Source organism: Loxodonta africana, chromosome 13 (genome assembly GCF_030014295.1).
Source record: "Loxodonta africana isolate mLoxAfr1 chromosome 13, mLoxAfr1.hap2, whole genome shotgun sequence".
Classification (NCBI taxonomy): domain Eukaryota; kingdom Metazoa; phylum Chordata; class Mammalia; order Proboscidea; family Elephantidae; genus Loxodonta; species Loxodonta africana.
In genome coordinates, this window is record NC_087354.1 from 73,148,871 (window position 1) to 73,161,700 (window position 12,830).

General features: G+C 39.4%; 1 protein-coding gene across 5 annotated transcripts in view; it reads right to left on the minus strand.

The window, feature by feature from the left end:
• The window catches only part of SH3D19 (SH3 domain containing 19), a 230,561-nt gene that overhangs the window by 16,489 nt on the left and 201,242 nt on the right, over positions 1–12,830 (minus strand). For 2 of the 5 annotated variants that reach the window (XM_064267569.1, XM_064267565.1), the window contains exons 11-16: positions 12,454–12,718; positions 9,163–9,231; positions 8,845–8,985; positions 3,984–4,074; positions 2,882–3,012; positions 323–381 (exon numbers count right to left, since the gene is read on the minus strand). In XM_064267569.1, the coding sequence (XP_064123639.1) occupies positions 323–381; positions 2,882–3,012; positions 3,984–4,074; positions 8,845–8,985; positions 9,163–9,231; positions 12,454–12,718 (756 nt within the window). The remainder of the gene's footprint in view (positions 1–322; positions 382–2,881; positions 3,013–3,983; positions 4,075–8,844; positions 8,986–9,162; positions 9,232–12,453; positions 12,719–12,830) is intronic. The other 3 variants (XM_064267566.1, XM_064267567.1, XM_064267568.1) reach the window with 3 other exon arrangements.

The following is a 12,830-nucleotide window of genomic DNA, read 5'->3' on the forward strand; positions in this document are numbered from 1 at the left end:
GGAAACTGAGACAGATGACAAAACCATCTCTGCTCAAGCTGAGACCAGGCTGTGGGAACCGTCGGATGGATCCCGTGTGTTGTTCTCTATATGTCCTGCATTGATATGGAGAACTTACACTTAGCTTCTACCAGCATGGTGCACTTTCATCAGAATTTTAATTCTCTAAGGCTTTGTAAACAAGCAAACTTTCCCTCATAATTAAAAAGACACACTGTGAATCTGAATAATCACACATTTGAAGTGTTTAAGCTCGGTAATTCTTTATGATATAAGTACTCACTCCTTCATATTTTATGGAAAAGAACCCAAATAAACTTACTTAACACAATGAGATGAAGTTGATTCTCTTTTCTCATTTCCTCCTTCTGGAATATCGATCTAGGAGAGACAAAAATCAAGGGATCAACCGTATTTTTTTCAGAGTTTAGTAAGATACATTTAATGTTAAGTGATAAAGAAATCCCTGGGTGGCATAAATCACTAACATTCTCAGCTGCTGACCTAATGGCTGGTGGTTCGAGTCCACCCAGATGCCCTTTGAAGAAAGGCCTGATGATCTACTCCCCCCTAAATCAGCCATTGAAAATGCCATGGCACACAATTTTACTGCGATACACGAGGTTGCCATTAATTAGGGCCAACTTGATGGTCAACTGGTTTACTAGGAAACACATCACTGAAATCAGCTAGTTTAGCTGGGTGTTAAACCTGATTAAGTAGTACCATGTTAACAAGGGGTCTCACCCTGAATTTTGGTTTTGAAAAAATTTCCTAACTGTGATGCTGCCTTCCTCATGTAGCCAATTAGACCTTCTTTTATTTGCTGGAACAAGCACACTGATATCATTCTACTGCTGACTGAGCTTTCTCTATCCCATGTCTTCCAAGTTGAAAACGGGAGACGAGAAGGACTTGATACAGCAACTGGGCTTGGGCATTTGTGCCATACACATCCATACCATCACATCTACTCCAGTGTGGGGAGAATTCTACAATACTCCCCTGAACCTCCAAAAAAATTTTAATCTAACTTGTAGATTCTGTCCTTATTCATAACTATGAAACATCTATATTTTTTCCTTCGATGTGACTAGAGAAGGAATACTTAGTGAGCATCTACTAAGGGGCAAGCACTTTATATAATATCTCATGGACAAGTTTCAGCAGAGCTGGGTTGTATAAAATATTTGGCCATGACACATGCAGTCTGAAAATCACTTAAGGCTTTCAAGTTTCTATTAAACAAATCAGTGGCTTCTTGATGAATTCTAGAAGTTTGACATTTTAAAACAATTTTTTAAACTTGTGGGCTCAGAAATAACACTTATACCAATACCGTGGCAAATTCAGTGGGATTGATTTCAGTGTGGTAATTGCACTTTTAAAAGTACTGCTACATTGGGCAGAAGAAAAATGAGGAACGGTGCTAAAACTAACGTTATTCTTAATATTAATTTAAAGACTGTGGCTGATTTCTCCAAAGAATCAGGGCATATATACACTGGACAATTTTTAAGATCCGCATTTTTGTTTTAATCTAAGAGACTCAAACTCATTTGTATTTGAAAAATAGAGGTTCCACTGTTATACCTGTTTTCTAAGCTTCTGGTGTAATGGAAAATTATTTGCTTTTTCTCCCAAATAAGCTGTTAATGCTCAACTATTTAAGTTGGCTTTACTGATATTTTCCCGTATCAGTAAGTTATATCAGGGACAGAGCCGTATACTCTTCCTGTTGATATAAATGTTCAAGCGGCAGTCTGATCTCATCTCTATATTTCACAGCCACCTGAGCTTAGCACTTAGGGACCATCATACTGGTGTACTTCCATAAGTTAGGTGGTGATGGTGTATATAACATTCTGATGTTTTAATATAATCTTTCTCACTCAGATTTGAAATTATTTTGTGAAAAACCATTAATGGACCACCAGCTCCAATAAAAGTAGTATTTCCAAATATTTACGTATTTGTATACGCAGATGGGGATTGAAAGGATGAAAGAAACCAAAAAGAAAGTATACTCCAAAGCAAACAAGAAGTGGTGCCATACCTCAGAGAACATTTTTTTGTTTAATTGTACTTTGCATGAAGGTTTACAGAACTAGCTTCTCATTAGACAGTACACACATTTGTTTTATGACACTGGTTAACAACTCCACGACATGCCAACACTCTCCCTTCTCGACCTTGGGTTCCCCATTACCAGCTTTCCTGTCTCCTCGTCCTAGCCCCTGGGCTGGTGTGCCCCTTTAGTCTTGTTTTGTTTTATGGGCTTGTCTAATCTTTGGCTGAAGGGCAAACCTCAGGAGTGACTTCATTATTGAGCTAAAAAGGTGTCCGGGGGCAGAGAATGTTTCTTAAGAGAAAATTTATTGTGTTATTGTTAGCTGCCATCAAGTCAGCCTCAACTTATGGTGACCCCATGTACAATGGAATGAAACACCGCCTGGTCCTGAGCCATCTGCATGATTGGCTGAGGATTGGAGTGTTGTAATCCATAGGGTTAAGGACAGTTTAGGATCATTTAATTAATTTTTACAAAATGTGTCAATGAATTAACATATATCCTTAAGTGACTGAAAATCCTCCAAGAACAGTTTTTTCACCAACAGACCTGTGGTGGTATTTTGTCTTATGATTTCAGACACATTTAGACATTAAGTTCCCATACCCCATAATATGATAATAATTAACCATTACCTATTTGAACAAGACTTTATTTTTTGAATTTTCCAAATACCAAATGGATTAACGAAAGAGAAAACTAGAATCCAAGAATCTAGACTTCTGGTTATTTTTTCCAACCTGCAAGCCACACTGATCCCACTCCCCTCTTTCACTGAACATATGACCAACTAAAACAAACACAACTCACAATTACTTTGACGTAGTTGGCAGGAAATAGACCAGTCTGGTTTCTACATTTCCCTCTGTACCAATCTGTATCTACTTTTTCCAGAAGATAAACAATTTCTCCGGGAGTGAGGTTCAAATCATCGCCTTGCTCTGTAAAATAAAATTATAATTACATATGATAAATTATCTTGATTGCAGATTTGATTAGAGCAGAGCACAAAGTAGCATTGAGTTCTGTCCACTGAGATACAGTATGTTTGACTGATTCTGGGAACCGATTATACTAATCAAATTGATTTTTAAAAAATGCTATTTGTTTTTGGGTATATTGTTATGATCTCCCTTTTATAAGACCAATTTAGATACATTTACCATCTGCTGATTTATGAGAAATGGTAAAAATAAAAACATTGTGTTGGCAATGATTCCTACTGTGCCAATATAAACAAACCCCTTGCTGCCAGTTTTACTGAATACACACTGAACAACTGAAAGGGCTTTATAAACATGGTATAATATTCGTATCATTATTCTCAATCATGCTTAGAAATCATTTCAACTTGAAAATATAACTAAGGGAGTACGTACTATATAGCTCTTTAGCAAGTAAATTTACCCACACTAAAATAAAAATCAGTCTACCAAGTACATTAAAAAAAAGTTATAAATAACTCAGGTTATTTATTAAAGTTAATGATTACCAAACAAATTTCTATTTTAATCTCATACTCAGAGTAGCCGAAATATGCATGTCAGTTTGACAACTCTCAGGACACAAAAACTTTACTTATTAAATCAGAATTAATTTCAGTGGAGTTGTGAATTGGTACCTACTGTTCTGAAAGAATTTAAAAGTCTGTAATTGGTAGGCAATTGATTTATTTGTAAGGGAAACCATTCTCTAGCTCTGAGAGTCTCAAAGGCAAGGGTATGCAGCTAAGCCCTCTGGAATGTTGGGTGCAATCAACCCTTCCAGAAGTCTGAGTGATGGATAATATGACCTCTTCAGTCTAGGACTCTGTAGGCACAGAAATGAAGGAGGATGGCCTTGAGACACTGAACCAGGGAGGATGCCTCTTCCTGGATTTTAAGGTTCTACTGCTTTTTATTTACGTCCTTACCTGCTGGAAAATCATGAAGAACAACAGCGTGGGGAGCACTACTGTCAACAGGCTTCTGAGAGTGGCTTGGATCCTTAGGGAGGAAACAGGGCTGTGAACGAAGTGTACAGGATGGAGGCTGGATTTATTATTCACTCTGAGACCAATTTCTTTCACTTAAGTCCTCTGTACATAATTACATTAAAAGTACAAGAAGCAAACCACACAGTTGGGCCAAATATGGGAATTATTATCAAGTTGAGAAGGAATGTATTCTCACCAAGGGAGGACAGACGTAACTCTCAATTATCGACATTCTGTTTTTTTTTTTTTAACCAAGAGAGTAAAATAAAAGTAACTTACTTGCTTAACCTTTTTTTTTTGTTTCTTTCGCTTTGCTTTTTAGTTTTTAACAGTACCTAGTTTTTTTTAGTCTACCCAGAAGTAGTGGCTTTTGACATTTTTCCATTTCAAGGGTGGCTTTTTCTTTAAGCTGTGACCAGGACTAAACCTGGAGGATACAGCACTGAAAGGTGTGTCTTCATTAGGATGGGAAAAGAAGAAAGCTCTGTGATTTATGTTCTTGCCTTTCGTAATGAGAGGAGTTTAATGAATTTCCACGAAAGGATAATTCGCAAAAAGTAAAATTCATTTCATTTATTACTATTTAACTGAATGCCTTCTCACAACACTAACTCCCATGCCTGGCCTGAGTTTTCTATCTAATCTGAATGGTTTATTTAGCGCTAATTCTACGTAAATTAACAAAGAGAATTCAATATTCTCTACTCATCCAGCCAACTGCCTAAATTGGCTAGAAGAAAGGGTAAATTTGAAGAGTGCTCCTTTCTTATTGAAAGCTGTTGTTATTCTTAGTTTCTCTGTATAAAACGACAGGCTTAGCCACACCACCATCATCGTCATCAAGTCTACTGAAGGACAGTATTATTTGCAGTTACAACTTAAAACTCTTCAACACTGGCAAACCTGTGAAATAAATGGAGGCAGATTTTTGTGCCGCATCATCTCCTTCAATGACTCTTGTCCCTTTAGGGCCATCTAACACTTCTCTTCCTCTGTCCCCTCCCCTGGTCATGCTGCACCCTCCTGATCAGACCCACTGCGGACGATGGTCCACTTTGTGGTTTCCGCTGCAGTACCTTTACTCAAGATCTTTTCTGAATCTCACTGACTCTTTCAACCAGAATGCACTTGTGGAGGCGTGCTACCTTCCCTCAAGTTATGTAAACTGAAATACTAACTTACATCAAAGAGTAATAGCTGATGGCGGCTTACTATATTAGCTTACCAAGTGTTACCAATTGAACTGTGCCCCCTTAAAAGATGTGAAGTTCTAACCCCTCTACCTGTAAATGTGACCTTATTTGAGGAAAGGGTTTCTTTGATGTTGACGAGGTCACAACAGAGCAGGGTGAGTTCTAATCCTGTATGACCAGTGTTTTACAAAAGGAGAGAAGAGGCACAGAAACAGAGTCATATAGAACGAAGATCCATTTGAAGATACACGTCCAAGTCATGGAATAACAAGAGGTGCCTGGGGCTACCAGGAGCTGGAAGAGTCAAGGAAGGATCTTTCCCTAGGTGGACAGAGAGGATGGCCCTGGCGACGCCCTGCTGTTGTACCTTCGGAACTGTGAGAAAATAAATTTCTGTTCTTTAAAGCTACCTGCTTTGTGGTATTTTATTACAGCAGTCTTTGGAAACTAAGACATCAAGGTAACACAAACATTTTCTCAGGGATTGGTTAGTACTTTTCCCTAATCAAGTTAGCCATGTGGGAAATTTTAGGAGTTGTGGAAAGAACTTGGAAATATTTTATACAAATTATTATTTATATAATGTATTATATGTGTGTAAGCGGGGGTTTAACTTTTTTTGGGATTTACTCATCTGTGGAGAAAGAATGATTATCTAATAAATGATGTTAGGATGGATGGCTATCCACTTGGAAAAAAATGAATTCAGAGACCTACATCACACCAAACACTAACATGAATTACAGATGGATTAAAGATCTAAGCATAACCACGAAGGGCAGGGGGACGGTGGCTCTTGTCCCGCAGTTACAGTTTCCCTTCTTCGCCTTCATGTATTGATATCTCTGGCCACGCTCCTCATCAGCCTGGCCTGGCAGGTAAAGGGCGAGAGGGACAGGTTGGACAGGCTTGTCCACAAGAGGTCAGTACAACTCAGGCCACACCATCAGGGTGTGTATCTATCTGGTAGGTCCATGTAATACATTTCAAACCTCTTTTCAATATGAGTATAATTGTTAATACAAATGGGTAATAATATTTATTGTTCACTCACTATGTGTGACTGTTTTAAATATCTTGTATGCATTAGTTCATTCAATTTTTTAAACATCTTTATTGGGATATAATTCACATAACATAAAATTCACCCATTTAAAGTGTATAATTCAATGGTTTTAGTGTATTCACAGAGCTGTGAAACCATCAACACAATCTAAGCTTAGAACACTTTTACCACTCCAAAAGAAACCTCATACCCATCAATGGTCATTCCCCATCCCCAGCTCTAGACAACCACTAGCCTACTTTGTGGTATTTTATTACGGCAGTCTTTGGAAACTAAGACACCAAGGTAACATGAACATTTCCTTAGGGACTGGTTAGTACTTTTCCCTAATTAAGTGAGCCACGTACATCTGTGGATTTACGTATCTGGACGTTTCATGTAAACAGAATATACGGTATGTCACTTAATTCTAAAAACAATTCTGTGGGGACTTGTATCTATTTCACACATTAAAAAAATGAATGTGGTACATACACACAATGGAATATTATTCAGCCATAAAGAGACATGAAATCCTGATGGATATTATAACATGCATGAGCCTTGAAAACATGCTGAGCAAAGTAGGCCAATCACAAACGGATGAATATTGTATGATCTCACTTATAAGAGATATCTGGAATAGGAAAATGTCTAGAGACCAAAGTTTATTAGTGGTTACCAGGGGCGGAGGGGGGACGGTCACTAATTAGGAAGCAGTGAGTTACTGTTTACGGTGACAGAAAATGTGCCAGTAATTACTGGTGAGGGTTGCACATGATCAGTGTAATTCATGTCAATCAACTGCACACATGGAAAACGCTGAATTGGCAAATATTGTGTTATACATATTTTTACAAAAAAAAAAAAGTTTAGAAAGGTTAAATAATTGCCTAAGGTGGTGGAAGAGGTGGTCAAACCCAGCTCCATGAAACCCAAGTCTGCTCTTCACCACACACGACACGACAAGCTCCTACTTTCCCTATCATCTGTCCAATGCAACCTCAACTGATAATGTTCAATATGCTCTGTCTACTAGGTCAAGGGAAAGTATAACACATTTCAGAAATCGTTACCTTAAAATTAGGCTTTCAAAGTAGCTTGGGTGGCGCAAGCATTTTTCGAAGGGTTGCTAACCTAAGGTTGGTGGTTAGAACGACCCAGCGGCAGCGTGGAAGAAAGTCTGAGGAACTGCTTCCATAAAGATTACAGCCAAGAAGACCCTATGGAGCAGTTCTACTCCGTCATACATGGCGTTGCCATGAGCTACGGGCCAACTCAACGGCAGCTAACAACGAATGCCTTGTATGATGTAACTGGGATTTAAAATAAACAAACAAAACACTAGGCTTTCAAATAAATTTCATTTTTTTCTAAAAAATGTAACGATAGCCATCAGCCCAGATGCCTAAGAGAGGCTTAATTTCAGGATCACCAGTAGCTGGCCGTTGGAGGCCAACTCTCTGCAAGTCTACAATACAAGATGAGTAAGGGAATGTTTAAAGTGGAAAAAAAAAAAAACAACTTTGGACTGCTATAAAAGAATAATTTCTCATTTCTTTTTATTTCTTATTTTATGGAAAGGAAAACTTTTTGGCAGTATACCTCCCCCTATTACTCCTCAGTGTGTCCTGAGAGAAAGGACAGCTAGGATGGCTGGACAATGAGTACAAGAAGGAATTTCCCTGTGTGCAGCAGGATGAGAATTTTCAGTATCCCAGCTGTACTAGCTTAACAACCTACCTTCTCTGCTCTCCAAAATATCAGCTTTCAGCTTCTTAGCTACCTTCAAAAGATAAATCGCCTTCTCAGAAGAAAGAATGGGACTAGAGTATAAAAAGTAGGATGAATGGTGAACCAGGTTATTTTACTTGGGTTAAATGATGGGTGGGTGTTATTTTTCACATTTGCTACGTTAACTGATAGTGAACATTTAACTGGGTAACTTAGGAAGTTCTTTGAAAAACATATCCCTACAAATTTCTCAATGGCATTTTTCTTGCTAAACAAACAATCTTCAATAATCATTGTATTCTCCAAGGATCCACAAATTTGTCAGGCCCAAATTGTGACTTGCATTGTTGGATTACATTTCATTATTTTATGAGCTGTAATCAGAGAAATTAGGTTTACCCTAAGTTTAAATCTTAAAGGGGTATACTTTTTAACAGCAGACTTAGCAATTACAGGGCTCTCTTTTAAAGTAATTATCCATTCTGCTAGGAAACTAATCTCTGGCACTTTGGTAAACATGTTTACATTATTTTAAAAGTAAACAGAGCTCACAGTTGAAAATTAATGACCAAGTGTCTGGTTGCTCTAAGTCAGCATGATATGAGGCAAAACACCAGGTAGCCACTCTGTGTACCAAAGTGATTAGTATGGTGGTGGCAAGTACCTTAGAAGTAATTTATTCTCAAAATGGATAAAACGCAACTGTAATTTTTACTCTGGTTAAAATAAATGTCCTAATAAAAAACTGCAGATGAGATATAATTAATAGCTCTATGAAATGTGCCATCCTGTGTGATCTGAGGGCTGTACAATATTAATCCCTTACTTTTTGTCTATTTGGAAGAGGTTCATCAAGTGGGGTGATAATCTTCAGCTGAGACAGGTGAACTCTGCCAGTATCTTCTCCCTTTTGGCATTCCAAGTAATTATTTTCAACCCGCTTCAGCAACACAAGTACGTCCCCACGCTGTAAAGGTACAATACCACTCTCTGAAGCAATTATTATTTAATAAAACATTATTACTTTTTATCTTTTTTTTTTCACATTTTAATCTTTGGAGCCTAAAGCATTTAATAATGTGTAATAGAAGTAAGAGAGACAGGCGATATTTTACATTAGTCAGTAAAGAAAGCCCTACTTTACCTTACAAGAGAGTTCTCTGGGGTTTTCCGAGACAATGTCTTCATTGGCAATTCCATGAGGCACGGACAGCTTAAACGCAAACCAATAAAAGGATTATTCACGATCAAATAACCTCCTCATAAACTGCCGGGCATTCGAGGATTTGGCATGTATGCTTAAATGCCAACTCCTCCAACAGTTAAACTCTTCATCAGTCTTCCTCATGCTCTAGAGCTAGTGTTGCCTGCCATTTTGTGTGGATACTAAAAGCTCATGGATACCAGGTTGAATGTGGCATCACGTACCCTTCAGCAACCACAACTGGGACACTCCATTCTACAGGGTAGGGCCCATCAAGTCCCCTGAGCACCTGAGGCATAAATGCTCAGCGCCTGACCTCAGTCAGTCAAGGCGCGTCTTTAATACAGGGCCCTCACCTTCTGCCTTTTGAAGGCCGACGGGAGACTGAAGGCCTCCCTGTAGTGCTTCACTGACTGCTCCATTGGCCTTGAATCTTACCTTCTCCCACAGTCGCTCTGATACCAAGCATCAAGTTAAACACCTAGCCCCTGCCACTTCTTGGTCCACTCAGCTTGGCCTGACCTTATTTTTCGTATTGTCATGGACTGAATTATGTCCACCCAAAAATGTGTGTATCAACTTGGTTAGGCCATGATTCCCAGTATTGTATGGTTGTCCTCCATTTTGTGGTTGTAATTTTATGTTGAAAGGATTAGGGTGGGATTGTAACACCATCCTCACTCGTCACCTTCCTGATCCAAGGTAAAGGGTGTTTCCCTGGGGTATGGCCTGTAGCACCTTCTATCTCTCAAGAGATAAAAGGAAAGGGAAGCAAGCACATAGCTGGGGACCTCATACTGCCAAGAAAGCAGCACAAGGAGCAGAGCGAGTCCTTTGGACACAGGGTCCCTGTGCCCGAGAAGTTCCTTGACCAGGGGAAGCCTTCATCCAGAGCCCACAGAGAGAGAAAATCTTTCCCTGGAGCTGACGCCCTGCATTTGAACTTGTAAACTACTAGACTGTGAGGAAATACATTTCTCTTTGTTAAAGCCATCCACTTATAGCAGCACTAGATGACCATGACACATATCTACACCCTGCCCTGGCCAGGTGACTTGGTACCTTGCCTTGGTTGGTTTTAGCTGATCAGTGTAGGCCAGAAGACTCACACAATATGAAAGGCATACACAGGAAATGTGATCACGCAACCTTGTCCCAACAAGGAAAGGGAGGTTGCCTGGGCCCGAGAATCACCCAGGAGCACAGGTGCAGAGTACAAGGTGTGGCCCTTTAAGGCTGGGTTGGGTGGTGCTGCTTCCCAGCATCAAGGTCACAGTCCCAAGGTTCCCACTGTACCCAGACTCTCGGCAAGGTTTACCCATCTGAGGCTAGCAATTTAAGGGTAGGATTGAGTGCCCTTGGGTCAATTTTTGGCTCATAGTGACCCCATGTGACAGAGTAGAACTGCCCCCTAGGGTTTCCTAGGCTGTAAATCTTTACTGGAGCAGATTGCCCAGTCTTTCTCCCACAAGCTGCTGGGCGGGTTTGAACCAACAACATTTAGGTTAGTAATCGAGTGCTTAACCGTTGCACCGCCAGACCTCCTTAATGATAGGGTAACCATGGAAAAAATGGGGGATTTAAGGAATTATTTCATAAAGAGACCTATCACTTGAAATCCACCATCATTTTATTAATTCCATATGTGCTTTATTGACATTCTACAGCAATGTTAAGAACCATCAGTGAAATCTGTTCCCCCTGAATGTGGCTCTGGACAGGGTACCTGGCTCATCATTAGTACACAGCATACATCAGCTACTATTTTTATTTTTTGAGTAATCTATCCCCAAATGCACCCTGCGTTTTAGCATTGGATCTTTATCTGTTTAAATGAATATGAGTATATGTGAATATACCACCCCTTATTTGTCCATTTTTTTAAATTTATTTGTCCATTGTCACGGATTGAATTGTGTCTCTCAAAAGTAGGTGTTGTAAATCCTAACCTCTATGCTTGTGGTCATAATCTCATTTGAGAATGGGCAATATTTGTTATGTTAATGAAGCAGGCTTGTGTAGGGTGTGTCTTGAGTTTTTATGTCTCTTTTGAGATATAAAAGTGATTAAACAAGCAGAGATGAGAGAGTATAGCCACCACGCCACATGCAGAATACCAAGGATCCAACAGAGAGAAAGCCTTCCCCTAGAGCTGGCGCCCTGAATTCGGATTGCTAGCCTCCTAAACTGTGAGAAAATAAGTTTGTTTGTTAAAGCCACCTATTTGTGGTATTTCTGTTATAGTGCACTAGATAACTAAGACACTCTTCTCTAACGAAGATTAAACAAAACAAAACAAAACAAAAACCTAAGTGATTTAAGGTGAAAACAATTTCTGAGATCAATTACAGAAATGTAGAAGAATATTAAATTATTAACCGCAACTCTTGTTAAGAGCCACTCTGCCATATAGTTGTTTAAGAAGTACAAATAGACCTATCCTCCGTATCATTTTTATCTGTTTTAGATTTTACCAGGCTAACCCGACTGAAGTAGACACATTATCAACTCTAATTTTCTAATATGGGAAATGGAGACAAAGCTTTAAGGTCATACCAAAAAACAAACCACACCCAGTGCTGTCAAGTCGATTCCGACTCATAGCGACCCCATAGGTCAGAGTAGAACTGCCCCATAGAGTTTCCAGGGAGCGCCTGGCGGATTCGAATTGCCAACCCTCTGGTTCACAGCTGTAGCACTTAACCACTACGCCACCAGGGTTTAAAAACTCTCAAGGAGAACAAAATTAATATCCAAACTATCTCAATTATTGATGAAAACTTCTTAATGGTAACTATTAAATGGACCATGATAATTAGGCTGAAGAAAGGGGAAAATGAGGAAAAACCATCCATCTCAATAAGAACTAACTTTCTACTTCATCTTAAAGTTTACTCAGTGGCAAGGTAGCAACAGTAAACTATAATATCTGTCAGAGATATTCCGATTAGGATACTCTACCGGGTAGGATTTTTCAGAGTTTCTGCTTGGTCAAGCCAGACAGCAGGTCACAACCCGTCTGCCCTGTTTCCCTCACCTATATTTCTCCTAATAATGAAATCCTATGTTAAAAACATAGGTTTGATTATAGCCTACTTATCTAACACAATCTTGGGGGCAGTGGCAATTCCACATTAGTTTCGTTGTCTTTTTCTAAAGAAAGTGGTATCTTATACACACATTCTTGAGAATAAACCTCTTGACCATGAATATTTTTAAAGCTAAACTTACCATGTATTTCCTGTAGAGAGGGTGTCCTGGTTTGGGTCGAGGGGGTAGCACCGGATCTTGATTTTTTAAGACTTGACTCTTGGCTCTTGAGAGTTCAGATGCCAAGTTACTTTGTTTTTTCTGAAGATCCATGTCAGAAGAGGACCGATTAAAAGGCAGTTTTTTAGAGGATGTTCTGGCTGCAGGAAGTTTGGGGGGAGGTGGTCTCTCAGGGGCCCCCTTGGGAGGAGGTTGTCGAGCTGGTGTGACTTTTCCATTTACAGGTCTGAAAGTTAATGCAGGAACTATGAGTCAGTTTTGACAGGTATGAGCTTCGGTCCTTACACACACGCGCGCGCGCACACATGCATGCACGTGCGCACACACACACAGCTTTC